At 37.6% G+C, this 27,082-nt stretch overlaps 2 protein-coding genes across 5 annotated transcripts; both read right to left on the reverse strand.

The window, feature by feature from the left end:
• Window positions 1–1,620: 1,620 nt before the first annotated feature.
• On the reverse strand, window positions 1,621–5,225 carry LOC306843298 (deoxyuridine 5'-triphosphate nucleotidohydrolase-like). Of its 4 annotated transcripts, none has more exons than XM_079374688.1 (7): window positions 5,105–5,225; window positions 3,151–3,301; window positions 2,421–2,512; window positions 2,310–2,354; window positions 2,152–2,226; window positions 1,848–1,918; window positions 1,621–1,776 (listed from the first exon to the last, which is right to left on the reverse strand). In XM_079374688.1, exons 1-7 carry the CDS (start codon window positions 5,175–5,177, stop codon window positions 1,720–1,722), a joined length of 564 nt encoding a protein of 187 aa, XP_079230814.1. In that variant the 5' UTR covers window positions 5,178–5,225; the 3' UTR covers window positions 1,621–1,719. The 4 variants fall into 4 exon arrangements, 3 of the variants coding, with proteins under 3 accessions (XP_079230814.1, XP_079230815.1, XP_079230816.1); XM_079374689.1 differs by having other exon boundaries at window positions 3,151–3,295; window positions 5,105–5,223; XM_079374690.1 differs by lacking the exon at window positions 5,105–5,225 and adding an exon at window positions 4,062–4,192.
• Window positions 5,226–6,769: 1,544 nt separating this feature from the next.
• Window positions 6,770–26,852, reverse strand: LOC306843288 (solute carrier family 12 member 1-like; the record flags this gene model as incomplete). Its single annotated transcript, XM_079374675.1, has 26 exons — window positions 6,770–7,072; window positions 7,157–7,224; window positions 8,316–8,451; window positions 9,061–9,147; window positions 10,023–10,134; window positions 10,214–10,342; window positions 11,692–11,820; window positions 12,074–12,156; window positions 12,242–12,348; window positions 14,438–14,578; window positions 14,740–14,851; window positions 14,933–15,032; window positions 16,692–16,847; window positions 16,983–17,084; window positions 17,156–17,279; window positions 17,450–17,557; window positions 19,008–19,159; window positions 19,241–19,325; window positions 19,422–19,549; window positions 20,819–20,930; window positions 21,004–21,114; window positions 21,191–21,330; window positions 21,811–21,906; window positions 24,764–24,839; window positions 24,916–25,059; window positions 26,610–26,852. The coding sequence occupies 26 exons, from the start codon at window positions 26,850–26,852 to the stop codon at window positions 6,937–6,939; spliced, it is 3,117 nt and encodes a 1,038-aa protein (XP_079230801.1). The 3' UTR covers window positions 6,770–6,936.
• Between the last annotated feature and the right edge of the window lie 230 nt (window positions 26,853–27,082).

The following is a 27,082-nucleotide window of genomic DNA, read 5'->3' on the forward strand; positions in this document are numbered from 1 at the left end:
TGATTTATCAGGCTTCTACGGCTCATGTCTGTCCCTGCAGCACAAAAGCAGTCATGAGTAACACAGGTATATTTGTAGCAATAGCCAACAATACATTGTATGGGTCACAATTATACATTTCTCTTTTATGACAAAAATCATTAGGATATTAAGATCATGTACCATGAAGATATTTAGTAAATTTCCTACCGTAAATATATCAAAACTTCATTTTTGATTAGTAATATGCATTGCTAAGAGCTTCATTTGAACAACTTTAAAGGAGATTTTCTCAATATTTAGATTTTTTTGCTCCCTCAGATTCCAGATTTTCAAATAGTTGGATCTCAGACAGATATTGTCCGATCATAACAAACCATACAGCGATGGAAAGATTATTCAGATGTATAAATCTCAATTTCAAAAAAATTGACCCTTGACTGGTTTTGTGGTCCAGGGTCACATATTGTCTGATCAAGTGAGTATAGGAAACAAAAACAGCTCAATTTTAATCAGAAGCTCAGACTGAGCAAAAATAGGCGATATCAGTGGTCACTCTACATCTCCAATAATGTGTCTTAGTAAAATGAGATTGAAATGATCCAAACATGATGCAATCCAATGATGATTGAGAGATGAAGAAATAAACATTCCTCAAAAGATACAGATTTTTCTAGAACATGATTGATGGTGAATCAAGTAAAGCTGAGCTGCTTCAGTCCAGTAAGTGTTCATCTGGAGATATGACTGCAGTTATTCAGATGTTTACTTGATCAAAATAGAAATTTGTGATCATATGATACAGTAAGGTTAATGTATTTGACAGGTGTAATTTCTATAGTTAATCAGCACAGTACTGTAGTATTACCATCTGATTCCACCATAGCACGTTTTTAGTAATGGTAAAGAAAATTATCTAAAATTATTTTTTTTTTTACAAATTATCTTATCAAGTCACCTTTATTTATAAAGCGCTTTGTTTTGTGTACTTGACCTCGACAAAAAAAAAAAAAATGTTGAGGTAAGCAAATGATGTAGAGATGAAACGTGCCACAAAAGAAACTTTAATATTTGAGCTTGTTTTGTCCAAAGCTCAGATGCAAACAGGTGAAGAGGAAAGGTGAGAATATTGCACGGATCGGGGGCATGTTCTGCAGGATTTATTTTAAAGATATATTTGTATTACAAGCTCATTTATAGTTACTTTAAGGTTTTTGTTAAATGTTTTATTACCTTATATGTCCAAAACTGTAATTTTTCACACTTTTTTTTTTACAAAGATCAAGATGGAATATATTTGGTCAAAATCCAATGTTATAAAGATGAAGTGCATTGGCTGATGCTGACCTAAAATACTAAATGTTTGACCCCTCTCTCTCTTCACCATTCTCACGTCTCAGGCCTCAAATATTACCCCCTTTAGACAGATTTTGAAGTAAAGGGTAAATAATATATATGGATCTCATTGGATCGAAGCAAATCTCAGAAAAGTGAGTTGCCCCTGAAAGGTGAGGAGTTTGCATAGTTCATGTCTGTTGGTGTTTTTATGAACAGAATGAACATACGTGTATTATAATTTAATCTTAAGAGATCAAAGGAAAAAAAATAATAATAAATCAACATGTGCATGTTTTTTTTTTTACAAGAGAACTATTTATTTCACTGGGAGCCAATAATAAAAAAAACATTAATTTAACTTTTAAAAGTATAAATTGTATTACATTTAACACAGTAACAGGTTCAGTTGGTGCCGGTGGAGCCGAAGCCTCCTGCTCCTCTCTCCGTCTCATCCAGCGTCTGAAACCAGAAAACATGATGTAAATACAGCAGATGCGACTACCGAAGGAGTTAACGACAGCAGCGTTTACCTGTAACTCCTGCAGCTCCGGGTAACAGATTCTCTCGCAGATGAGCTGAGCGATGCGGTCGCCTTTCTTCACTGCAAACAGAGTCCCGTTTTTGTGTGAGTTTGCATCTCAAGTAAATCTCGTTATGGATGTTTAAATATTTGTACTGAAAAAATTAGGCAAAAAATAAAAAAAATCATGTTTTTGTTTTACAGTGCATGCAAGATTTAATGCCACGACTTTATGAATGCAAGACTTTCTGCTCTGATTTGAGAGCTTTTAGGCCTTAATTCGCAGAAGCATGAATTCAGATCTGCAGTCACACCTTCAAACGGCTCTTTGTTGAAGTTGAAGAGCACGACTCCCAGATTCCCCCTGTAGTCCTCATCGACCACGCCAGCTGTAGAGACATGACACATGTGAGATCACAGCAAAACATCACATGGGCATGTCATTGGTGAGTGTGATTGACGAGCGACGTACCGCCAACATCGATGAAGTGCTTCACGGCGAGACCCGAGCGAGGAGCTGCAACACAAGAGCATTAATGAGGAGAAACACAGATTCTGGGCTGATGGCACAGTTCTCACTCACCGACTCGGCCGTAGTGTCCGTGTGGAACCGCAATCTGGATGTCTGTCTTGACCAGAGCTTTGGCCATCGGCGCGATGCTGTAGTCATATGCACTGAAACACACACATATACATGAGGATCTGTGTGACCGATCAATCAACCTCGTCAAAGGCACTGAAGCAGCAGTGAATACAGAATTAAGAGGAAACGATGCAAAAGAGAAATGAACATGAGCAGTGCAGCATCTAATCACAGTGCAACAAATGCACTACAGCAGCAGTAAATACTAGAATTAAGAGTTTTCTGCTGGACAAGAGCATATTCACGGTTTATCAAGTGCACTAATGCAGCGTGAATCCTGGAATTTAAGACTCCTCTGCAGAAGTCTTAAGAGCATAAAACGCGGAAATAAGAGGAAGCACGAGTCTAAACACAAGCAGTGCAGCGCGCATGCGCAGAACACCATCTAATCACGCACTACAGCAGCACTAAATGCTAGAACTAGTAGCGTTTTCTGCAGAACAAAGAGCATAAAAACCCGGAATTAAGAGGCAACATTTATGCAATAGAGAAATGTGCATGGATCTAAATATAAGCAGTGCAGCGCAGTTGTGTTTTGTGCAGGTTAAAACGTTAAAAACACAAATAAGATGCAAATAGAATTAAGAGGGGGAAACAGTGCAAACGGGGATTCTGCATGAATGTAAAGGTGCAGCACACAGAGGAACAGCGGCTCCGGGTCGAGTCTCACCTGTACAGGTCGAATCCCGCGGCTCGGTTCGATCCTCGGCTCGGTGTCGTGGCGTTTTCTGTCAGCTTGGCGAATTTGAGCACCTTTAGTTCTTCGTGTCCGTTCACCGCATCGCTCTTGCATCTCTTCTGCGGAGAAACCGCTTCTGTAACTTCAGAGCAGGGCATGTTACTGACGAGCGCGGCTGCAGACACTGAATGAATGAAGAAAGCGCGCCAGAATGCTGAAGCAGCGCGCTTTATTTGAACGACGCTGCGGCGGGAAAGTGCTGGTGCCGCGCAGTGTTGCCAAATCCGCGGAGCTGGACTACTGTACTGTTGCCGCGGGTTGAAGCGACCCCAACATTATTATATTTAGCACCTGAAATGCGAGAAACAACGCCAAAAAATGAATATTTTACCCCTCGGAGCTCGAGTTTACTCAGGGACCCCCCTCGAACAGCGATTGAGCTCGTTTTAAATAGCAATTGTGAGTTTTGTTGCGAAAACCTGGCAACCCTGGAGCCGCTCATTAAATATTACTCTGCAGCACAACACCAGTCATCATCAGTGTTCATTTACTGACATTGAGATATACATCATCTGAATAAAGCTGAATAAATAATCTCTCCATTGATGTATGGTTTGTTATGATCGGACAATATTTGTCTGAGATACAACTATTAGAAAATCTGGAATCTGAGGGAGCAAAAAAATCTAAATATTGAGAAAATCTCCTTTAAAGTTGTTCAAATGAAGTTCTTAGCAATGCCTATTACTAATCAAAAATGAAGTTTTAATATATTTACGGTAGGAAATTTACTAAATATCTTCATGGAACATGATCTTAATATCCTAATGATTTTTGTCATAAAAGAGAAATGTATAATTTTGATCCATACAATGTATTGTTGTCTATTGCTACAGATATACCTGTGTTACTCATGACTGCTTTTGTGCTGCAGGGTGCATATTAAATATGCAATTTAATAAAATTAAATTGGTCATCATTATTAAACTAGAAGATCTCTTGTGGCAGCAGTAGAGTCTGGGAATGTGTCGTCACAGCACAAGGGCATTCTGGGAGTTTAGGTAACGGGAGCTACAGCAGAGACTGGATAATAGAGTGAATATAGACTTTGATATTATTTAATATTTCTATTATTCTACTTAAGATCGCGTTGGAGTGGTTAAGGCTCACTTTACATCATTTGCCATATCCCTATACACAGCCGGTGTGAAAACATGCTTTTTTCAGCCTTAGAAAGCAGAAGTAGGTATTTCCTGCAGACATTAATAGATGCATAAGTTAACTCTTATCATGTCTACAAAGTAACTCAGATAAGATATGCTTAATAATTGATCTCTGTAGATTTAATATACAGTGATTTGCATTACACTGTTCGCCCTCACACTACAAATAAAAATAAATCATATATGTTAATATTATCTGTGGCAGCTCTTTGATCCCAGGACACTTGATTAAGTTTCATTCATTCATTTATTTGATCGTTTATCATTATCTCTAATAATAATGAATCTTCGGCTTGGTTCATTATTTATTTGCACAGCATCCACAGCTTACAGTAAGTTCTGTGATCTCTATAATGCCTTCATTCTTTACTCTGAGCAGATTTACTGGGCAATACTGTGATATATAACAATGCTGAACGATCACTGATGAAGATTAGCCATGTATTCTCCTTTAAACCGTGTTTTAGCTGTTAGCCTGAACATCTGCAGCCTCTCAGACAAACCACACACTTTATTATTTAAACAGATTTACTTATCAGCTCTGAGTTAACCGGGAGAAACCGAAAGTAGTAGTATTTGTGATTGTTTATTATCTTCTGCTCGTCGGTGATATCACATTTCATTCTGTTATTACTATCATAGCCAGCACGTGCTGCGGCGAAGCTGTCCGTTATTAACGGGTATTTCGCCGTTTAGTCGTGATGTTATATAGAGCTGCTGACCTCCAGCGCCGCGTCTGAGACCCGGTCCCGTTAAACCGCGAACAGCGGACACACAAACGCGCCGAATCCACATCTTCGACAGTAAGCTACTCCGCCATATTTGTTGTTATTTGCATTCTGGGAGTTGTAGTTTTTGTGCGCGGTCGGTGTAGTTCTCGGAGGTTGTCTGACGGTCAGTCACGGTATTTGTGTGAGAATCCGTTCCGTTTATTCAGAACGAAGCGGAATCAAGTGAACGTTAAACGGCGCATCCCGAGAGAGAAACGACGGCGGCGTCAGCGTTAAATACTCGTTAATTACTTCTGATAATCATCCTGAACCGAAGAACATCCGGCTGTAAGACACCGGTTACCGGAGAATATTCCTACAAACGCGTCATTTCCGTTCACAGCTCGTTTACACGTTTCCTTCAAAATACTACAGTTATTGCTTAAATCAGAATAAATGATCTGATCTGAAATATCATATTCAAACAGTGTTCGTTCTGTTCCGAGTACAATCACTTAAACGGGACATTTCTTTAAAACTTCGCTTTGAGACGCTCAGAAATGGGTTTATTTACTGTGAGAAACATTTTTATTTCCTTGAAAATTAATAAAGCATGAAATAACACAGTCTTTCCCGGTACCACAGAAATATAAATAAGCTCGGCAATCATTATGGCCGTTAGTGAACATATTTACAAAAGTATGAGCATAATAAGAGCCTTTAATGGATCACTCTGAATAATTAGACACTAAAGTGCTTGTATGCTGTTTACAGAGATGTGTTGTTGTTCTAGCTGCATGTGTCCAGTAGAGGCCGGTATTCAGCCGCAGAGCGCTGCAGGCCTTCATTACAGCGGCTTTATACCTCATTATGTTGATGTTCTCCAGCCAGTGACTTTTATTCAGAATGTGTCATGTTATTTTATGTAAAAATGTCTTTTGGTGTTTTTTGGTGAATATAAAGTTTTAAAAAAATCTAAATTTATTTGAAATCAAAATCAACATTATAAACGTCTTTTCTGTCACTTTTGATCAATTTTATGCGTCCTTGCTGAATAAAAGTATATATTGCCCTGCAGCACAAAACCAGTCATAAGGGTCAATTTAGTGAAATTGAGATTTATGCATCATCTGAAAGCTGAATAAATAATCTTTCCATTGATGTATGGTTTGTTATGATCGGACAATATTTGGCTGAGATACAACTATTAGAAAATCTGGAATCTGAGGGAGCAAAAAAAATCTAAATATTGAGAAAATCTCCTTTAAAGTTGTTCAAATGAAGTTCTTAGCAATGCATATTACTAATCAAAAATGAAGTTTTGATATATTTACAGTAGGAAATTTACTAAATATCTTCATGGAACATGATCTTAATATCCTAATGATTTTTGGAAAAATGTATAATTTTGACTCATACAATGTATTGTTGGCTATTGCTACAAACTCATGACTGCTTTTGTGTTCCAGGGCCTTTTTCTTTTTTTTTAAGTCATACCCTGAACTTTTGAAGGGTAGTGTATGTCACAGTTTTCACAAATATATAAATATATTAAGCAGCAAAATCAGTTTTCAGCATTGATAATAAGAAAAGTTTCTTTTGGCAGTCTGATCAAATAATAAATACAGATCATGGGTTCATTCTTCGTGCACAGTATGCCTTATCATATGCTAAATTCAGTGAATGGCTTTTTATTATGCATTTTTAATGTTACTTTATGTACAAATGTCTGATCAAATAAGTAAATATATAGATGGATTAATTTTTCATGTACAGTATACATGAGTGGTATGCTGTTGAACATGAACTGTGTGTGTGTGTGTGTGTGTGTGTGTGTGTGTTCTTCAGGAGTAGAAGGTCAGCACGCTCTGATGGTTTCCTCGTATCAGGATGATCGGTGGTAGATTTTTGGTGAGCGCATCTAGCCAGGCCATGTACAGATGATCAGAGACGGAGCCTTTACGGGCGATGGGCATGCTCCTGTAACACACACACACACACACACACACGTGAGTCACATGATCATGCACTGACACACACAATGCTGATGAGGATGTGACTTACACCACGACGAGTTTGGCTGCTCTGGAGCTCTCCTGAAGAAGCTCATTGAGACGCACCTGCAGCATCGTCTGTGGAGAGTGAAGCACAGACGCGTATCTAACACTCATGAGACTGATCGTGGATTTCAGTCCTATGGGATGTGTCTTAGTTCACTTAAATACATGACCAGTCAAACTGTTAGAAGAATAATGACTTTTTAAAGAAGTCTCTTCTCCTCCTCACCAAAGCTGCATTTATTTGATCAAAAATACAGTAAAAACAGTGAAATATTATTACAATTTCTAACAGTTGTTTTCTATGTGAATATGTGTTAAACTTTAATTTATTTCTGTGATCAAAGCTGTATTTTCAGCATCATTTCTCCAGTCTTCAGTGTCACATGATCTTCAGAAATCATAATAATATACTGATTTACTGATCAACAAACATTTCTGATTATTATCAATGCTGAACACAGTTGTGCTGCACAATATTTCTGTGGAAACCGTGATATATTTTATTTTTCAGGATTCACAGATGAACAGAAAGTTCAAAAGAACAGCATTTATTTGAAACAGAAATCATTTGTAACATTATAAATGTCACTTTTGTTCAATTCAGTGCGTCTTTACTAAAAAGTATTAATTTCTTTTGTCTTTTTTTAAAATAAAAAATCTTGCTTACCCCAAACTTTTGAATGATAGTGTATCACATTTCCCACAAAAATACCAGGCAGCACAGCTGAGTTCAACATTGATAATCAGTGCCTCTTGAGCAGTAAATCAGTATATTATTATGATTTCTGAAGATCATGTGACACTGAAGACTGGAGTAATGATGCTGAAAATACAGCTGCAGATCACAGAAATACATTACAGTTTAACAGATATTCACATAAAAAAATAGTTATTTTAAATTGTAATAATATTTCACAATTTTACTGTATTTTGGTCAAATAAATGCAGCTTTGGTGAGCAGAAGAGGCTCTTTCAGAAACATTAAAGAATCTTAATTATTCCAAACTTTTTGACCAGCAGTGCACATACTATTACTGCTTTTACACAATTATTAACTGCTGTGGCAGCTTTGTTTTTAAAATTTTCTACATTTTAATGAACGGTCACAAACTCCTCCTCTTGTGCAAGGGGTTGTGGGTCGTGTGTGTCCTCTGGGATCCTACCTTCTCCTCAAAGGTGTCCAGCTCAGCGTCTGTGATCTTCCAGGGATGTTCTTTCCTCAGAGCTTCAGCCTGCGATGTCTCCTTTGAACCCTCGTGCATCCGGAACGGCTCAATCATGTCCTCGAACAGTTTCCAGCTAACACACACACACACACACACACACACACAGAGAGACACACACACACACAGACACACACACACACACACAGAGACACACACACACAAACACACACACACACACACACACACACACACACACACACACACACAGAGACACACACACACACAGAGACACACACACAGGGGGACACACAGACACACAGAGACACACAAACACACACACACACACACACACACACACAGAGACACACACACACACAGAGACACACACACAGGGGGACACACAGACACACAGAGACACACAAACACACACACACACACACACACACAGAGACACACACACACACACACACACAGAGACACACAAACACACACACACACACACACACACACACACAGAGACACACACACACACAGAGACACACACACACACACAGAGACACACACACACACAGAGACACACACACAGGGGGACACACACACACACACACACACACACAGAGACACACACACACACACACACAGGGACACACACACACAGAATGAGTGAGTGAGTGCATTCGGAGCACGTGGAGCGTGTCAGTGAATGAAATGAGGATTAGTCGCGTGTGTTTTTTATTCACACCTCTCTGCGCTGGGCCTGACGTTGATGTCTGTGATAACATTGATGTCGGCACATTTGATCCTGAACTTCCTCAGGAGTTCCTGCATTCTGACACACAGTTACGGAGAAAAACACACGGGTTACTAGTCAGTGCTGGGAAGCTTACTTTAGAAATGTAATAATAGGTTATAGATCACACATTAGTTACCATATTAAAAATGTCATAAGTGATGTAACTATTACAGTTCATTTAATTAAGGTATCTGATTACATTTGATTACTTTTCTAAATTTCTAATGAATGTTTTCAACTGTTAATCATTTTAAAACATTTAAAGCAGCCAGGGTTAACAATAGTACTCAAAATCCTTCATCACTTGAATTATAATAATTTAATCATTAAAGATTCAAATTATTTAATTTCAAAGCACAGCCACCACAAAATCAGACTTTAGCACCTCTTTCTATTTTAAGATAATTCTGAGGTAAATACAGATTTAAAATCATAAGAAATAGTTTAATAGCTATAATGGTACTGTTTTTGAAATCAAATCTTTGTATAGCTTTGACAGGAAACACTGGCGTCTAACAATGCTTTGGAAAAAACAGCTAATCTTAAAAAAAATAATTTACATAAACCCAAATAGGAAATAAAACAGTTATATATAAGCGTGTCCTGAAAGATTAGTGTCTCATATTTTAGAGCAGTCAATGCAATTTGGGAAAGAAATCAATCAAATCTGTATGCATGTGAAAATATTCAGATGTAACCCCCTTTGTTACATTTTCAGAAGTAACTGTAATTTAATTACACATTTTTTCTCAGTAACTGTAACAGATTACAGTTGCATTCATTTTGTAATTAAATCCCGTAATTCTGTCACATTGTAACTAGTTACTTCCCAACACTAGTTACTAGTCGGCATCCATCAGCCGGTGCTAGATTAGAGGCGTTAGTCTGTTTCTGTGTGTGTTCTGACATACTCCTCTTTGTCCTGTTCGATGCGCTCAGGCTGGCCGGCGATGAAGATCCTGAGTTTGCAGTCCTTCCATTTCTTCCGTGTGGTCAGAATATAAGGCAGGAGAAGCGTGAGACCTGCAGAACAAGAAGAAGGAACATCACCATCACACTTAATACCTGACACAGCCGTGACATCAGGAGGACTTGTGCTCACCTCCGTCATCAAACAGCCACCAAACATCAATCGTCCCTTTGTCCTGTTTCTTCTTGAACTGGCTGCTGGCCTCCACCAGACGCTGGTTCATCTTGGCCAGATCTGATGTCTGAAGAACATCCAGAGAAACTGAGGAAAGAACACAAAAAGCTCTCAGCTCTTCTGGACAAACAGGTGATCTTTAAGAGCTAAATCCAGACTGTGTTTAGTGTTAATGTCTTTGAATTAGACTGCAAAACTAATGCGAGTCTGTGCATTTTTTGACTCAAAAGTAAAGCCAAAAATGTGTGAATTTGATTGCAATATTAAATCAAGTAGCATCTGCTCTCAAATGATGTTTTTCAGAACTAAATTCACTTTCTGAGCCATGTTTTAAATGATTTTAACTAACTAGTGTTCAATGTCCAAGTCATTTTGTGTTCATTTAGAATTATATATTTATTGTCTCATATTGTGAAATCTAGAAAACTTCATCTTGAGGTATGTTTTGTTTAAAACGTGTTCTTTTAATTCTATACTTCACTAAAACTATAAAAAAATGTGGCTTAAAATAAAATAAATGTTTACTGAAATAAACTCAAATTTATTTAAAAAAAAAACTATTACAGTTAACCAAAATCAAAAAAATGTTCCTTGAAATAAAATAAACATTTCATAAAATATATATAAAAAAACCTTTAATAATTTTATTTCAGCTAGTTTCCAAGGATTTTTTTTTTCATTTAGTTTAACTTGATTTACTAAAATGACTAAAATCCATGGGAGTATGGATTTTGTTTATATAAAAACATATAGACAAAATGAATAAAACTATATAGACTTTAAGAATAGAAATATGCAATCTAAAAATAATTCAAATTCTTAGTAAAACTATTATAGTATGTCAGTGACAGTAGTGTGTTGTGTTTATTTAAAATAATCGCACTTTTGACATTTTATTGTTTAATGTAAATACGTGTGTCTTTAATTGTAGCTCAAGTGTCCAAATATGTTTATAGCCACTATGTGTGCTTTATTAGACCGCAGTGATTAGAGGCATCAGCACAAAAAGACCAACAGATTAGTGTTTAATGAGTCGTTAGTAAACGAGCGCCTGCTAAATGACATGTGACCCAATGATTGAATCTGTTTCAGAAGAGGCTGTAAAGACGAAGATAATGGTGAATCCAGAAAGACCTGAGTCTGCAGCGTTTGAGCCCATTAAGAGGCTCTGTCCTATTAAAAACCTTCACGTCCGAGAAGCGGAGCGGCGAGCAGTGCGTTTGGAGTTCAGGGCACTGTGCTCCGGCAGACCAGACTATTAGATTATAACAGCACAGACGGTTTTACAGAGGCACATTTAATCAGCTTTTATTAGAGCACTGGAGCTCCGGCCTGATGGATGCACTTGCAGAACGTCTTTGAGTACGATTCATTTGATGCATTTAAGACATTCAGAGAGAGAGAGAGAGAATGAGAGAGAGAAAAAGAGAACGTACCTTTGCTGGTCAGCTCTTTTTTGGAGATTTTCTTGCTCCTGTTGAAGAACCCTTTTCCTCCGTGTGGCTGAAAGTCATTCTCCTCCATCTCCAGCGCCTGCTGCTCCATGATCATGCGCTCCATTTCCTCTGACAATCACACAATATTGCATATTCATGACGGCACCCATTCACTGCAGAGCATCCATTACTGATGCAGAGACACATTTCTACAAACCTGATGAAGAAACACACTCATCCTAATCTTTGATGAACTGAGAGTGAGTGCATTTTCATCTTTAGGCAAACTGTTCCTTTAACTCATCTGTTTCACGTCTTAAACACACAGTAATGTTAATCTGAGGCGTCTTGTTCCTCTGAGAGTTAGTTGCTGGTGTTGTACCTTCTGCTTTGAGGATGTGAGAGATGTCCATCCCCTGACTGATTCTCAGTATCACGGTCCCGTGCTCGAAATCAAATGCGTCGCTGCGGGGAGAACAGAACCGTGTGTGTGTGTGTGAGAGAGAGAGAAAGACAGCAGGTGATTCAGACAGACAGATTGAGGACTCACTGCAGAATTCCCACGTAGCTTTGAATCTCCTGTGGTTTGGTGATTCTCCAGTCACGCTTAAATCCCAACATCACTGTGTTTGGCTTTATCCGGCCGAGTCCTGACGCCTTCACACACACACACACACACACACACACACACACACACACGCACACACACACGCACACACACACACACGCGCTCACACACACACACACACGCACACACTATTTTAGCACATTAAGATTTTGACATTATTTTCATGACTATTAAACACTTTCCCCCGGTTCCACAAACAGAGCTTAAGCCTAGTCCCAGACTAAAATGTAAGTCTGAGCTGTTTCAACTGAAATAAACTTGCACTGTGCCTTTGTTTTGTCTCTGGATGCACATCAGGAATGTTTTGGTTACGCTTTATTTTAAGGTGTCCTTGTTATAGTGCAATTATACATTAAAGTACTGAGTAATATTAATTAAGAACATGTACCTACTATTGTGTTAGGGTTAGGGTTTGGCTTTGGGTTACTTGCATGTAATTATGCATAATTTATTGTTATTATAATAGTAAGTACATGTAACAAGGACACCTTAAAAATAAGGCATGTTTAAAAAATGATTAGTGCTGTCAAACGATTAATCGCATCCAAAATAAAAGTTCAGTAACACTTTATTTTAAGGTGTCCATAATACAGAGTAATTAGTTAAGTACTTAGTAGTAGCCGTTGTACTTACATGAAACTAAATGTACTTATCATGTAAGTAAGTTAAGGAACAGTCTGTAATTACAGTTAGTAATGATGTAGATGTAATAGACAGCTACTGTTACACACATGTATCAGACCGAGTCTGTTACACAGATACTTATGTAACAAAAAGATTGTTACATATGTGTTGCAGACTTTATACAACGTAATTATAAATGCAAGTACACAGATATAATCTACTTAAAATAAAGTGTATCAAGATTGTACTTAAGTGTACTTAATGTGTATCTATACTGTACACCTTCTCCAGCTGCACCTGAGTTTGATTTAACCCACCAGTACACAGCTTAAATACATGTAATACCTTTCTAATTACAGTCAAATTACGAATATTTGCCAATATTTTTTTGGCAAATGTGAGACGAGCCTTTGTGTTGTTTTTGGTCAGCAGTGGCTTTTGCCTGGGAACTCTCCCATGGATGCCGTTTTTGCCCAGTCTCTTTCTTATTGTTGAATCATGAACACAGACCTTAATTGAGGCGAGAGAGACCTGCAGTTGTTTAGATGTTGTTCTGGGTTATTTTATGACCTCCTGGATGAGCTGTCGTTGCTCTCTTGGAGTAATTTTGGTCGGCCGGCCACTTCATTTGTGGATAACGGCTCTGACCGTGGTTCACTGGAGTCCCAAAGCCTTAGGAATGGCTTTATAACCCTTTCCAGACCGATACATGTCAACTATTTTGTTTCTGATCTGTTCTTGAAGCTCTTTTAGCATGCTTCACTTTGTCAGACAGGTTCTCTCTTGATTCAGCAGGTCTGGCAGTAATCAGGCCGGGGTTTGGATAGTGAAATATAACTCTTTCTACAATAATGTGTTTAATCAGTTCTTTCATGATTTAACGGGAGGGGGCAATTCATTTCTCACGTAGGGCCAGGTAGGTTTGGACAGCTTGCTTCCCTTAATAAATGAAATCATCGTTTAAAAACTGCATTTTGTATTTACTTGCATTATCTTTGTGTAATATTAAAATTAGTTTGATGATCTGAATCTTTTAAGTTTGACAAATATGCAAAAACTTTAAAAAACAGGAAGGGGGCAAAAACCTTGTATACACTGTGTATATATATATATATATATATATATATATATATGTATGTGTGTGTGTGTACACTACCATTAATTTTTTTTATTTGTAAGATTTTCTAATGTTTCTAAAATAAGTCTCTTCTGCTCACCAGGGCTGCTTTTATTTGATCAAAAAATATAGTAAAAATTTATAAATATTATTACAATTTAAAATGTGTTTTTTATGTGAAAATTCTATAAAATGTAATGTATTTCTGTGATGTGCAGCTGTATTTTCAGCATCATTACTGCAGTCTTCAGTGTCGCATGATCCTTCAGAAATCATTCTAATATACTGATTTACTGCTCAAGAACCATATATAGCTAAATGATACAGTATATGATATTATAGTATCCATCCATCTCTGTGCTTGTGTTCAGACTGACCTGCATCAGCGCTTCTATTCCTCTCTGCAGGTTCTGGCTGGCGACAGGTGTGTAAAAGGCTTTGCGCTTCTGCTTGTTTAGCCACTGCTGGTTCTGCTGGATGGCAGCACTCATGTCCTGCAGATTCTTATCACGCGGACCCTAAAACACACACGCCGTCTGACAAATCTGACCTTCATCTGCTTAATAAAACATTATTTAATCACACGATCAAGATCGGCATAATCTGCCTCCAGAGTCCCGCAGGAAGCCCTGGTGTGTGGAGATTCGTTTGTGTTTGTTTGACGAGAACATCTGCTCACCACAAACACCTCACAGGTCAGACACAGCCCATAATTCTTAGTGAATGAATGTGCCAAGTCCAGCAGCGCCGGTCTGGTTCTGGGCGATCCTGTCATCACAAGACACTTGGGTCTGCACCGGAACAGAAGGAGCGAAACTCTGAGAATATAATCTGCATTAAACACCCGCTTATCTGCTTTGAGCTGAGCGCACCTGAAGTTCTTGATGTGTTCTTCCACCGCAGATAAAGTCAGAGCGTTGTTCACAGCGTTTATGAAGGTCACGGCTTGAGTGGACGAACCCCAGTTCACATCTGAGAGAAGCAGGAGGATCAGGTGTCTTATATCACTCATGCTTGTGTTTATGGTTTATATCACATGTGTCCCTGCAGCACAGAGCCAGTCATCAGTAACACAGGTATATCTGTAGCAATAGCCAACAATACATTGTATGGCTCAAATTATGCATTTTCTTTTATGACAAAAATCATTTGGATATTAAGTAAAGATCAGATATTTTGTCAATTTCCTACCATAAATACACATCCGCTCAAAAGTTTGGGATCAGTGAGATTTTTTATGTTTTTAAGGGAGTCTCTTCTGCTCATCAAGGCTGTATTTATTTGATCAAAAATACAGAAAAAACTGTAATATTGTGAAATCTTATTGCAGTTTCTAATATTGGTTTCCTATTTTAATATACTTTAAACTGTAATGTATTTCTGTGATCTGCAGCTGTATTTTCAGCATCATTACTCCAGTCTTCAGTGTCACATGATCTTCAGAAATCATAATAATATACTGATTTATTATCAGTGTTGAAACTCTTCATATTGTTTTTTGGAACATGATACTTTTTTCTTTGATGAATACAAAGTTAAAAAGAACAGCATTTGTTCAAAATAGAAATCTTTTCTAACAATAGAAGTCTTTATTATGATATTGTATTCATTTAACACATCCCTCCTGAATAAAAGTATTAATTAAAGAAAGAACAAATAACTGATCAAACTTTTGAATAGCATTGTATATTGTAACACAAACGTTCTTTTTTTAAATAAATGCTGTTCTTTTTAACTTTTTATTAATCAAACAATCCTAAAAAAAAATTCACAGGTCCCCAAAAAAATATGAAGCAGCACAACGGTTTCCAACATTGTGTCCCGGTGCACACGCGAGGAGGACACAGGGAACACGCAGACGAGGATAAATAATAACAGTCTTTAATGAAGACGACAAGGCAGGGCTGACACAGACAGGAACACCGGGGAGTAACGAGTAGACCAGACGACATTACACTGAACAGACAGGACTATAAATACACAGGTAACTCATAAATAATGAGACAAACACAGCTGGACAAAGATTAACTAATGATCACATTAAACAAGGACAGGAAACAAACCAAATATGGACACAAGAGGCGGGAACACGACACACACGACAGACGACTGACACATTGATTATAAATCAGTATATTAGAATGATTTCTGAAGGACACTGAAGACTGGAGTAATGATGCTGAAAATTTTTTAAATTTTAAATTGCAATAATATTTCACAAAATAACAGTTTTTTTCAGTATTTTTGATCAAATAAATACAGCCTTGATGAGCAGAACAAACTCCTTTAAAAAACATTAAAAATCTTACTGATCCCAAACTTTTGAGCGGCATTGTATATCAAAACTTAATTTTTGATTAGTAATATGCATTGCTAAGAACTTCATTTGAACAACTTTAAAGGAGATTTTCTCAATATTTAGATTTTTTTGCATCCTCAGATTCCAGATTTTCTAATAGTTGTATCTCAGAGAAATATTGTCCTATCATAACAAACCATACATCAATGGACAGATGATTTATTCAAATCTCAATTTAAAAAACTTGACCCTTATGACTGGTTTTGTGCTCCAGGGTCACATATGGCTCTCTGCTTTATCTTTTTCAGGAGCGACTGTTTCTGCGCTCTTACCTGGCTTCTTCACGGTAACGTAAATATAGAGGAAGAACTCAATGCCGTAAGTGAGCACTGCCGCCCACCAGTTAATCACAAACATCACGGCGCAGCAGAGCACGGCTCCGAACAGAGACAGCCACATGTTATAATACTTATACGCCGGTCTCCAACCTGCACACACACCAGTGCTTTAACACACAGTTTACAGAGTCTTTAGACTTTAATTAGTGCCATTATACAGTGTTTGTAGACAGCTAACTGGGTTCTGGAACAGATTGAGTGTGTGTGTAATAGTCTAGACAGGACCTGGGGATTTGGCGTATGACGCGTGGAAGCAGGAAAAGTTGATGAGAGCATATGAGGCCAGGAAGAAGTTGGAGATGATGGGAGCGATGGTGTTGAGCTGAGCTGAGACACAAACAACCGCTGTTACATCATCACATCTGTTCATGAAATCATTTCATTACTGCTATATTTACCAATGAGGATGAACGCTATAGCGATGAAGAAGGTCAGAATGTATCCTCTGATTGGCTCGTTGTTTTTCCCGTGACCTTTGGCGAACAACTTGAGGGCTTTGTAGATGTTGTCCTTGCATAGAGCCTGTGGACGGATTCACTTTTAAAATCTGTGTTGTGCAAGGAGAAACTGGACTTTTAAGAGCTTCTTTACAATGCACTCCAGTCTTTTATTGTATTTTAAGATTGTCCTATAAAGGCCTATAGCTGATCAGGCATTTATTGGGTTTTAATGGTGTTCGTGTGAACTCTGACCTGGAAGACTTTGGGTGCGCTCACTAGAGACGCAAGAGCTGAGGAGAGCGTGGCCGAGAACGTTCCCGCCGTGATGAGAGGTCCAAACCCAGAGACCAGAGTCATTACCTACACAAACACACAAGAGACAGTGTTGGGGAAAGTTACTTTTAAAAGTAATGCATTACAATATTGTGTTACGCCCTAAAAAAAAACTAATTACATTTCTTGTGTAAAGTAATGAGTTGTTACTTTTGTGTTTCTCCCATCTGGACTGGGCTCATTTTTCTCTCCTCAGAAATTGAAATTTTTTTGCTATGAATGCGGCTAATTTTTGCTTATTAATATGATGAAATCGGATCATTAGCTATGTTTCCATCCACCTATTTTTATGCGCATTTTGGAATATCGCGTAAAATAATGCTGATGGAAACACCAAGATGTGCATTAATTTTAAAAATGTGCATAAAAAACATATGCACACATTTGAGTAGGATAAGCTTTTTATCCGATAAGAAAAATTGCACGTAAACTACAATTGAAGGTCAGCAGCAAAGACAGGTTAATAAAATGGGATTAATATTCAAGGATATTTGTGTTATTTAACATTTAATTACTGCATCATATTCTGTGTTTGCATTTCACAGTTTTTATTGATTTTGAGGAATGCTGCATGTGTTTTTGTGTACATGTTCATATTTAGACTAGAACTACTACACAATGCTTCTGCACTTACTCCTGATTTCTCTCAACATGGCAACACAAGAGCTGTCAGTAATACATGGGAAACACAGTAACTGGTATTATTTGAAAAAGCAACTCAGACTCAGATATTGTCTTGTAAACTACAAAGCAATGCATTACTTTACATTGCAAAAAATTATTTTGCTTGCTTAGTATTTTTGTCTTGTTTTCTAGTATAAATGTCTAAATATTCTTGAATCCACATGCATTTACTTGACAAGTAAAATGACTTGAGATGTTTTTGGAAAACAATATTCAAATTTTGTAATCCTTTTGCTTAGAACAAGGAAAAATATCTGCAAATGAGGTAAGAAAAATCATCTTAATTCAAAGGCTAAACAAGATTATTTTCCTTGCCCCATTGGCAGATATTTTTGCTTGTTTTAAGCAAAAACTAACATAATTTTGATCTTTTTTTTTCATAAAACAAGACATAATATCTTAGACCTAAGTATTTTTGTCTTGTTTTCTACACTGAAAAACAGTCGAGCAAACTTAAAAGTTTAAGGCAACCAGCTTCAGCAGATTTTTCAGTTCTCTCAACTTTTTTGTTGTATAAACTTAAAACAATAAGTTGAGAAAACGGAAAAATCTGCTGAAGCTGGTTGCCTTAAACTTTTAAGTTTGCTCAACTTTTTTGTTTACAGTGTAGTATAAATATCCAAGTTAGAAAATCATTTTTTGCAGTGTACTAGTTGCTTGAAAAAAGTAATCTGATTACATAACTCGCATTATTTGTAATAAATTACCCCCATCACTGACATAAACGACTTCATCCATCATTTTCATGAGTTTCATACATGTATGTCAGGTCACGTATGTTCATGATTCCCACCTGGAAGTTGTTCATGAGGCCATAGTTGCATTTGGTGGTTTGGCAGATGGAGAAGTCGTAGCCCAGATCACAGGCCGAAGAGAAGTTGCAACTCGAACCCAGTTGAATAGTGTCATTGCGGTACCCAGTCGCGTCTCGAACAACCGTCACAGCTGCAGAGAATCAGCGCAGTCGCTCTGTTAGACATCCAGACTGAGACTAGAGTCATTTCAATGTGTGTGTTCAGGACTCACAAACAACCAGAGCGATGCCCAGATATGTTACTCCAGTGATGAAGATGGCCAGCAGTGTTCCTTTGGGAAGAGCCGCCTGAGGATCCTGAAAAATCAGAGGCGTTCGTGTGTGAAAATGTTGAGAGAGCTTCTGATTGCACAGTCATTTCAGATTAGAAATGTGCCAGATACTCGCTCTTACTTCGAGATCTCCAGAGATATTGGCTCCAGCCAGAATCCCAGTGGCTGCCGGGAAGAAGATGGCAAAAACAGAGAAGAACGTTTCTCCATCTCGGAATTCCGGTAGAAAGTTTTCCTTCGCGATGGATTCTGTTTTAGCCAGAGATGAGATGTGTTTGACACGGTTCATGGTTCACGGCAGGAGTTCTGCGTTTCATTTTCAGGATTTACTAATGATACTGACTTCATGAACATCCACCGATCCATTGCTATGTTTTAATAGGCTATATAAAATAAAAGTATTGTACTGAATTAGATTTTTAAAATAGTATTTATTTCTAAAATGCTTAACGTATTTTCTTATAAAAAAAAAAAAATTAAACTAAAAATGCAACACTTTTTATGCATTTTGACTGTTCAGTTACACGACAATTGTGTTTCGGAGGCCTGAAGATGCAAACGTTTTAAATGGGTTTCAATGTGCTTGATTTTGAAAACGATACCGTTACTGTTTCTGTGGAATCTACCAAAATGTTTCTCTAAAACGTGACACCTCCAACTACTGGCCTGACGTGCATTATACAGAATTTGTAGTCGCTTTCGTGGAAATGAGTGAACGGCGATTGTTTTGACAATGTTGTCGTCTTAACGCTAAACTTTTAAAAAATGCAACAGAAAAGATTTTTTTAACACTTATAGTACATCAATGTTGTGAAAATGTACGCGTAGTTTTTCTGTTTAACCCGTTTCTGTTCCTAAAATATCCAAATAGTGATTTTAATTGCTCTGACATCATTTTAAATTGAGTGACATTATTTTTGACCAGATTTAAACAGATGTTTCTCTGGGAGTATTTGTTCTATTAGTCTCATCAAGCTCCAAAACTTTGGGTTTTTGTTTAGGGTGAGTAACAAGAAATAACTATATAGGGCCATTAAGTGGGTTAGTACCAACAAACAACTGTAAGGGGCCATTCACTTGGAATGCATTCAAAATACGAGGCATGGGTGGAATTGCAATTGCAAGGTCTTTTTTTTTTTTTTTAAAGTTGAACTTTTAACTTGAGCACCACATTTTTAGAACGCTGTATCATGCGTGAAACCCTGAAAAAGATGAAACTGCAAATCATTTAGTCTTGGCAAAATCAATTTAGTCAGCTGTTTTACTATAGAAATGTTGTGTTTAACAATGGTTAACCAGAAGAATTCACAATGGCACGTCATGCCGAAAAGGTCGCCGACCCCTGCTTTAAACACACATTTCAGATTTCATTTAGAAGTTTGAGAAACAGACATTGAAAAGCACCAATCTAAATATGGGGGTCGTTCATGGTCCTGATGCTTTGGGCCTCAGATGGAAAGTATGTTTATTTTCAGGCACAGTTTTCAGCGTTTCTTGAGTGATGTTCCTCAGTCTCACCTTGATAGTTAAAGAAGCCTTTGGAGCGCTTGTCTTGTGTGGAGGGAATCACTGTTCCCACAAATACATTGGCAATGGCCATCAACAGGATCACCAACAGAGCTACCTGAGCCTATAGAGAGGGAGAAGGTTCTCAATCTGCTGTCATGCCTAAAAACTCAATCCCAGCATGCTCCTGGTCTTACCTTGGCCTCCCACTCCATTCCCGCCACAGTGATGCCCATCAGCAGAGCCAGCGTTATACAGCCGATGATCCTGATGTCATTCACTGGATCCATTATCAGGGCGTTGTTTTCCTGTACAGAGCAGAAAGAACTGTTTAGATTCCTCCTGAATTTCCAGGCTGGTTTTATCATTTTTATAGGTTTGTACCTTGAGAAGATCCACCACAGTTTCAGCAAACCCCACGACATACATAGCCACGGCCACGGCGTTGGCGAACGCAAAGATCAGACCGATGGAGCCGCCGAATTCAGGTCCCAAACTGCGGGAAATCAGATAATACGCTCCACCTAGAGCACAAACACGCTCCATGAGATCAGATGAAGACCTGATTAAAGCGATAGTTCACCCAAAAATGAAATTCTGTCATTAATTACTCACCCTTGTGTCGTTCCAAACCCGTAAGACCTTCGTTCATCTTCAGAACACAAATTAAGATATTACTGATGAAATCTGAGAGCTCTCTGATCCTCCATAGACAGCAAGGATCCTAACACCATCAAGACTCAGAAACTTTTCTTTGCACACAAAAAGTATTCTCGTAGCTTCGTAAAATGACAGTTGAACCCTTGATGTCATGTGGACTATTTGACGATCTCCTTGCTATGTTTCTGAGTCTTGATCGTGTTAGGATCCTTGCTGGAGGGTCAGAGAGCGCTTAATTTGTGTTCTGAAGATGATTGAAGGTCTTGTGGGTTTGGAACGACATGAGGGTGAGTAATGACAGAATTATCCTATCCTTTTAAGCTGCTACTTAAAGTGTGCATTACCTCCTCGTACCACACCGTTGGTGCATATAGCTGACATGGACAGACAGGTCAGAGTGGTCACCACAATGCTCAATAACACAACCACTATCCCCAAACCTGAAACACACAGATGCTTTGTCAGGTAATATAAACAAATCTTTATGATTTAATATGAGCCTGAATACATCAGATGACCCATGTCAGTGAATAACAACTTATATTTCAATATGTTTGTGTTTCACAGAAGAAAGAAAGTCAGATGGGTTTGTAAAGATATGATGGTGAGTGATTTTGTGGCTGAATTATTTGTAGAGTCGATGGGCTTCACACTAAGAGGGCTTCACATGAGGGCTGCCGTGGTATAATAACCTTTTTTATATCTATCTAACAAATCACTAGAATTCAGCTGAACCCACTTTCCTATTAATCACTAAAAATGGCCACGCAAGTGCACACACTGACAAGATACGCGATACAGCATGAGACCAAACGCCATTTCAGCACCTCTCAACATAGTTATTATTTAAGATAACTCAAATTTTTAGTTTTCACAGAATATAAACACATTCGGTGTGAAAGGCTGAGCACGTGAACACCCAGCATGCTTCGGTTAGTGTGTTTGTTCAGCGCTATAATGAGATCGTTGAGGAGTAAACTCATTTATTGAGTTTATTGCGCTTGCTTGGCCATTTGTTTAATGCAAGTTAGCTTAGTTTCCCGCAGCAGCGGTCGTGTGAAGACTGAAGAGTGTAAAGACCATTGACTCCACCGGGCTGACACCGGCAAAGGATAGAAGTATCGCTTTTTATTTCTCCTCTTTTCTACTTGTTTCACTCCTGTTTCAGTTTTTATAACCATTTCTTACTATGTGTTAGTAAGTTGTTGTTTTCAGCATGTGTGTTTGGCTCAGTGTTATTTCTTAGGATTACTGATAAACTATACTGTCGTGATTTGTATTTATCTATTTTAATTTTAGTTAAATAATGTCTGAATTTATTATGTCTGTATAGGTCTTTTATTAAGTTTTAGTTTTATTTAATTTGAGTTATTTTAATTCTTCAACAAACTAAATGGAAATGAAATGATATACTGAATATATATATATATATATATATATATATATATAGTGTTATGTTAGAATTATTATTATACTCTTATACCTCTTGTTCTTTAATATTTTGAATTGTTTTAGCTTTATTTTTATTTAACTTTTTTCATTTAAATGTTAAGTTTTGAAATTTTGTTGCATGCATTTTTATTTAATTTCTTTATTTTTTTAAATGTGTATAGGTAGTATTTATAAAGTTTTAGCTTTTAGTTTTGGATCTGTTTTTTAGTTGTTTTAATACTACAATTGATTGCTTCTATTGTCCTCATTTGTAAGTCACTTTGGATAAAAGCGTCTGCTAAATGACTGAATAATAATAGTAATAAAAGCTCTCATCGCCTGGAGTCACTCACACCTCTTTAAACACGTAAGGGCAGTGAGTTTCTGATGGCCTGTAATGTGTTTCGCCTGCAGCTCGAGGTGTCTGACTGGAACTGAACTCTTCTCAGAACCTCTGGAACTTTCTCAGAAACTCAAACTTCTGACGCATCATTAGTTATTCTCCATAAACCCCAGCAGTGACCTTCATTGTGTTCCACGCCGCCGCCTGACTACAACCTCCTCAGATGTTTCTCCTGAGAACCAGACCCCGGGGATCTCTCGTGTGAGTTTCAGAAGTCTTTTCTGTGGGTCTTTAAAAACTCTTACTTCGTCCTTCCACAGATGAAAGTCTAAAAAGCTCTTAAATCAGAGCAGAAAGCTTCATTTTTTTAAGTTATGGCTTTAAATGTGCATGCACTGCAAAAAAAAGTAGTATCTTTCTCAGTTTTTTTGTCTTGTTTTCCAGCACAAATATCTAAACATCTAAATCAAGTTACATTTACTGGAGATGCAAAAAAAAATTGTACAATAACTTTTTATTGTTTTCACAAATAGAAGAAAACAAAACAAAAATAAAATGCAAAAAGATGCAAAATTAACATATAAAGTAGTTTTCTGAGAAACTGAACAAAATGAAGTGTGAATGAATTGAATTAAGTTGATTGATTTATTTATTTTAGGCCATTGGCAGATATCCATCCTTTGTTATCATATGAAAACAAGATTACATATTTAATTTTTGCATCTGTCTTGATTTAAGAATTTTTAGATTAATTTGCATTGGAAAACAAGACTAAAATACTGAAGGAAAAACAGCACTTTCATTTAATTTATTCCTTCATTTTTTTAGTAATGGTTTTAGAAAATTCTTATATTTACTCAGATGTGACAAGAAAGTGTGCAATCAGAAGAATAAATTGTTCCAAGATCAAATTAAATGTTTTTGAAGTCAATGTATGTAGTGTTTGCCTTAGAAAAACTCTGAGTGCTTTCTTTATGTCTAGTATGAAAAGAGTCTGTAAGCTGCTCTTCACATTCCTTTTTTAGCTTCATACACTTACTGTGTGTCAACAATTCACTCATTTGAATCTGTTTCTATTTCTTCTTAGAAACACTGATACTTCAATCTTCAACGAGAACTCTATGAAGTCTCCAGATGTCTGAAAGAACATCTCTGAGTATAAATCTTCCTCTCTCTTAAAACTAAAGGTTCTTTATTGGCATTGATCGTTCAACATCCATGGACCCTAATAAGGTTCTTCATAGTGGAAAAAGGTATTCTGATTGTTAAAGTATTCTGCACACTAAAGGAAATGGCTCTTTTAACAACTGTTTACTGAAATGTTTCTTGGGGAACCAAAAATGCTTCTTCTATAGCATCACTGCAAAGAAAAAACCTTTGGATTTTGTGGGTTTGTCTGCACTGAGCTGGGATCAGATGTGTGTGCGCACATATGCAGAATTCAGATTTGTGTGCTGAATGTAAATGAGCACCTGCTGTGTGTTCAGGGAAGGTTTATGAAGGTCACAGGAGGAACATCTCACCTATTCCTGCTTGTCCGAATACCCATGACAGCCGTATGAACAGCATGACACCCCAGATATTCAGCATGCATCTCACCTGCAAACGCAAGCACACGGTCAAACTGCAGCAGAGCGCATGTGAAGCGAGTTACGAAAGATGTCAAATAACTCACCAGAACTCCTTTGACCCATCCAAATTTCACCATACCTCCGGCTTCCTTCTCATCCAGCGGGATGACGGACTCCACATCGCCCAGCGTCGAGGTATCCGCTCCTTCTCTGTCCTCACCTGTACTGGGAGTATCAAGGCCTCCATTCTGACGATAAATAGGGAAGTTAAAATTAAACCCTTTTGGGTAGATAACAAACTAATCTCCATCTAAAACTGTGCATTTTACTCTCTTATGACTTCAGTCCCACACCTGACATGCTGGAAAAAACTTAATTGGATATCGTGGCCATAAATTAAGAACTTGTTTCCACAATCGACTAATAAGTTCCCTCATTTGATCCCTCATTCATCCAAAATTTACTAATATGTGTCCCTGGAGCACAAAAGCAGTCATGAGTAACACAGGTATATTTGTAACAATAGCCAACAATACATTGTATGGATCAAAATTATACATTTCTCTTTTATGACAAAAATCATTAGGATATTAAGATCATGTTCCATGAAGATATTTTGTAAATTTCCTACCGTAAATATATCAAAACTTAATTTCTGATTAGTAATATGCATTGCTAAGAACTTCATTTGAACAACTTTAAAGGAGATTTTCTCAATATTTAGATTTTTTTGCTCCCTCAGATTCCAGATTTTCTAATAGTTGTATCTCAGACAAATATTGTCCTATCATAACAAACCATACATCAATGGAAAGATTATTTATTCAGCTTTATTCAGATGATGTATAAATCTCAAATTTGGAAAATTGATACTTAAGACATTTAAGACGAGATACATTTGTTCCTTCGTTTTAATAAGTTGTGGCAACATTGTACTAATTTGATTTACCATGAGGGAACAAATTAGTAAATCATGGTCACAAATTTAATAAATATATATAATTATTATTATTTATTTTTTTTTTCCTGTATGTCATGGGCTCCTTATGTAAATATATGCATTTTGATGTTGCTCAAAGTCAGTGTACAAGTTACGCAGCAACTACCAAAATATGACATTTATTAATTACCTCATGCATAAATGCATAATTTTTCTGTAGATGTGAAGAAGTTCTGTGTTGTTGTCTTGAGTGATTTACGCTGGCGGTCTGACTGTGACTCAAAAGACTTGGATGCTTTGGATGCCCAGAAAACATCATTTAAAGGGTGACTTGGCAGTTTTCGTTTTCCTAGTTTGTTTCTTGCAATAGAAAATGTGAACAAATGGGATTGGAAGCATTCTGCAAATAACTTTCTCCGACATCAGGACTGCGCACATGCACGCTCTCTAGAACAGCGCAAAATTTTCAGCTCTTGTTTGCATTAATTATCCTGTTTATGGCCAGCGGATCAATGCATTAGCCGCAGAAGATCGTTACTCATAAACCGAGTGCTTCTCGCTCTGGCTTTCTCATTAGGTTGGTTATTGATCTTTGCCTGCATCGGGTCACCGCCAGGCCACCGTTACGACACCCACTTCAGCAATTAGCCTAAAATCAGCTCAACAAACTGCCTATGGTCTAAACACTGAGTCATGAAACGTATGTTTGATTTATGTTATTAAAATATCACGAATGTGGCGGTGCATGGGAAGAACAGATCGCCTCATAATGCATACTGTGTAAAAATGCACAATTTAAATGCAAATACAAATGATCTTGTATTTGACGGAATATTGTTCTTTTCAGGTGTGACTCACCTTCTGGAAAACATTGTGCAGCTCCTGTAGGGAAGGTCTGATGGCTCTGTGTCCGCTGATGCTCGCCGCATTTCGATAAAAGTCAACGTTTGGCACCCGGTCCAGGGTGTTGTGCCCAAAAGCACTGACCACAGACGGCCGCACGGCTCGCCGTTCCCCATTATTGAACCCATTGCCACAAAAAGACGTCTCCTCGTATTGTGGAGGGTCGTCTTTAGATCTCTCAAACCCAGGATTCTCCATCAGAAGGCTTTGGGGAGTGAACTAAGTCAAAGAGTACAATAATTTGAGCTCTTCCAGATCAGGTCTCTTTCTTTGGTCCACAAGTGGATCAGATGCTTGAGAATCAGACTCCTGTGTTTAGTTGATGTGTTTATGTGTCACTTTATATAGCCGTGGAACAGCTGGAAGCTCATTGGTCAATCCTGTAGAATAGATACTCTTGATGGGGGTAAAAATGTTCTCGCTCCATC

This window comes from Barbus barbus, assembly GCF_936440315.1.
Source record: "Barbus barbus genome assembly, chromosome: 23".
NCBI classification, from domain to species: Eukaryota; Metazoa; Chordata; class Actinopteri; order Cypriniformes; family Cyprinidae; genus Barbus; species Barbus barbus.

Coding starts and splice junctions, on each gene's coding strand:
- LOC306843298 (XM_079374688.1), bottom strand. CDS start 5,177: ATGTGGATTCGGCGCGTTTGTGTGTCCGCTGTTCGCGGTTTAACGGGA. Junction 1,919..2,151: donor CAACAAAGAGCCGTTTGAAG/GTGTGACTGCAG, acceptor CTCTGTTTGCAG/TGAAGAAAGGCGACCGCATC. Junction 1,777..1,847: donor CGGAGCTGCAGGAGTTACAG/GTAAACGCTGCT, acceptor TTCTGGTTTCAG/ACGCTGGATGAGACGGAGAG.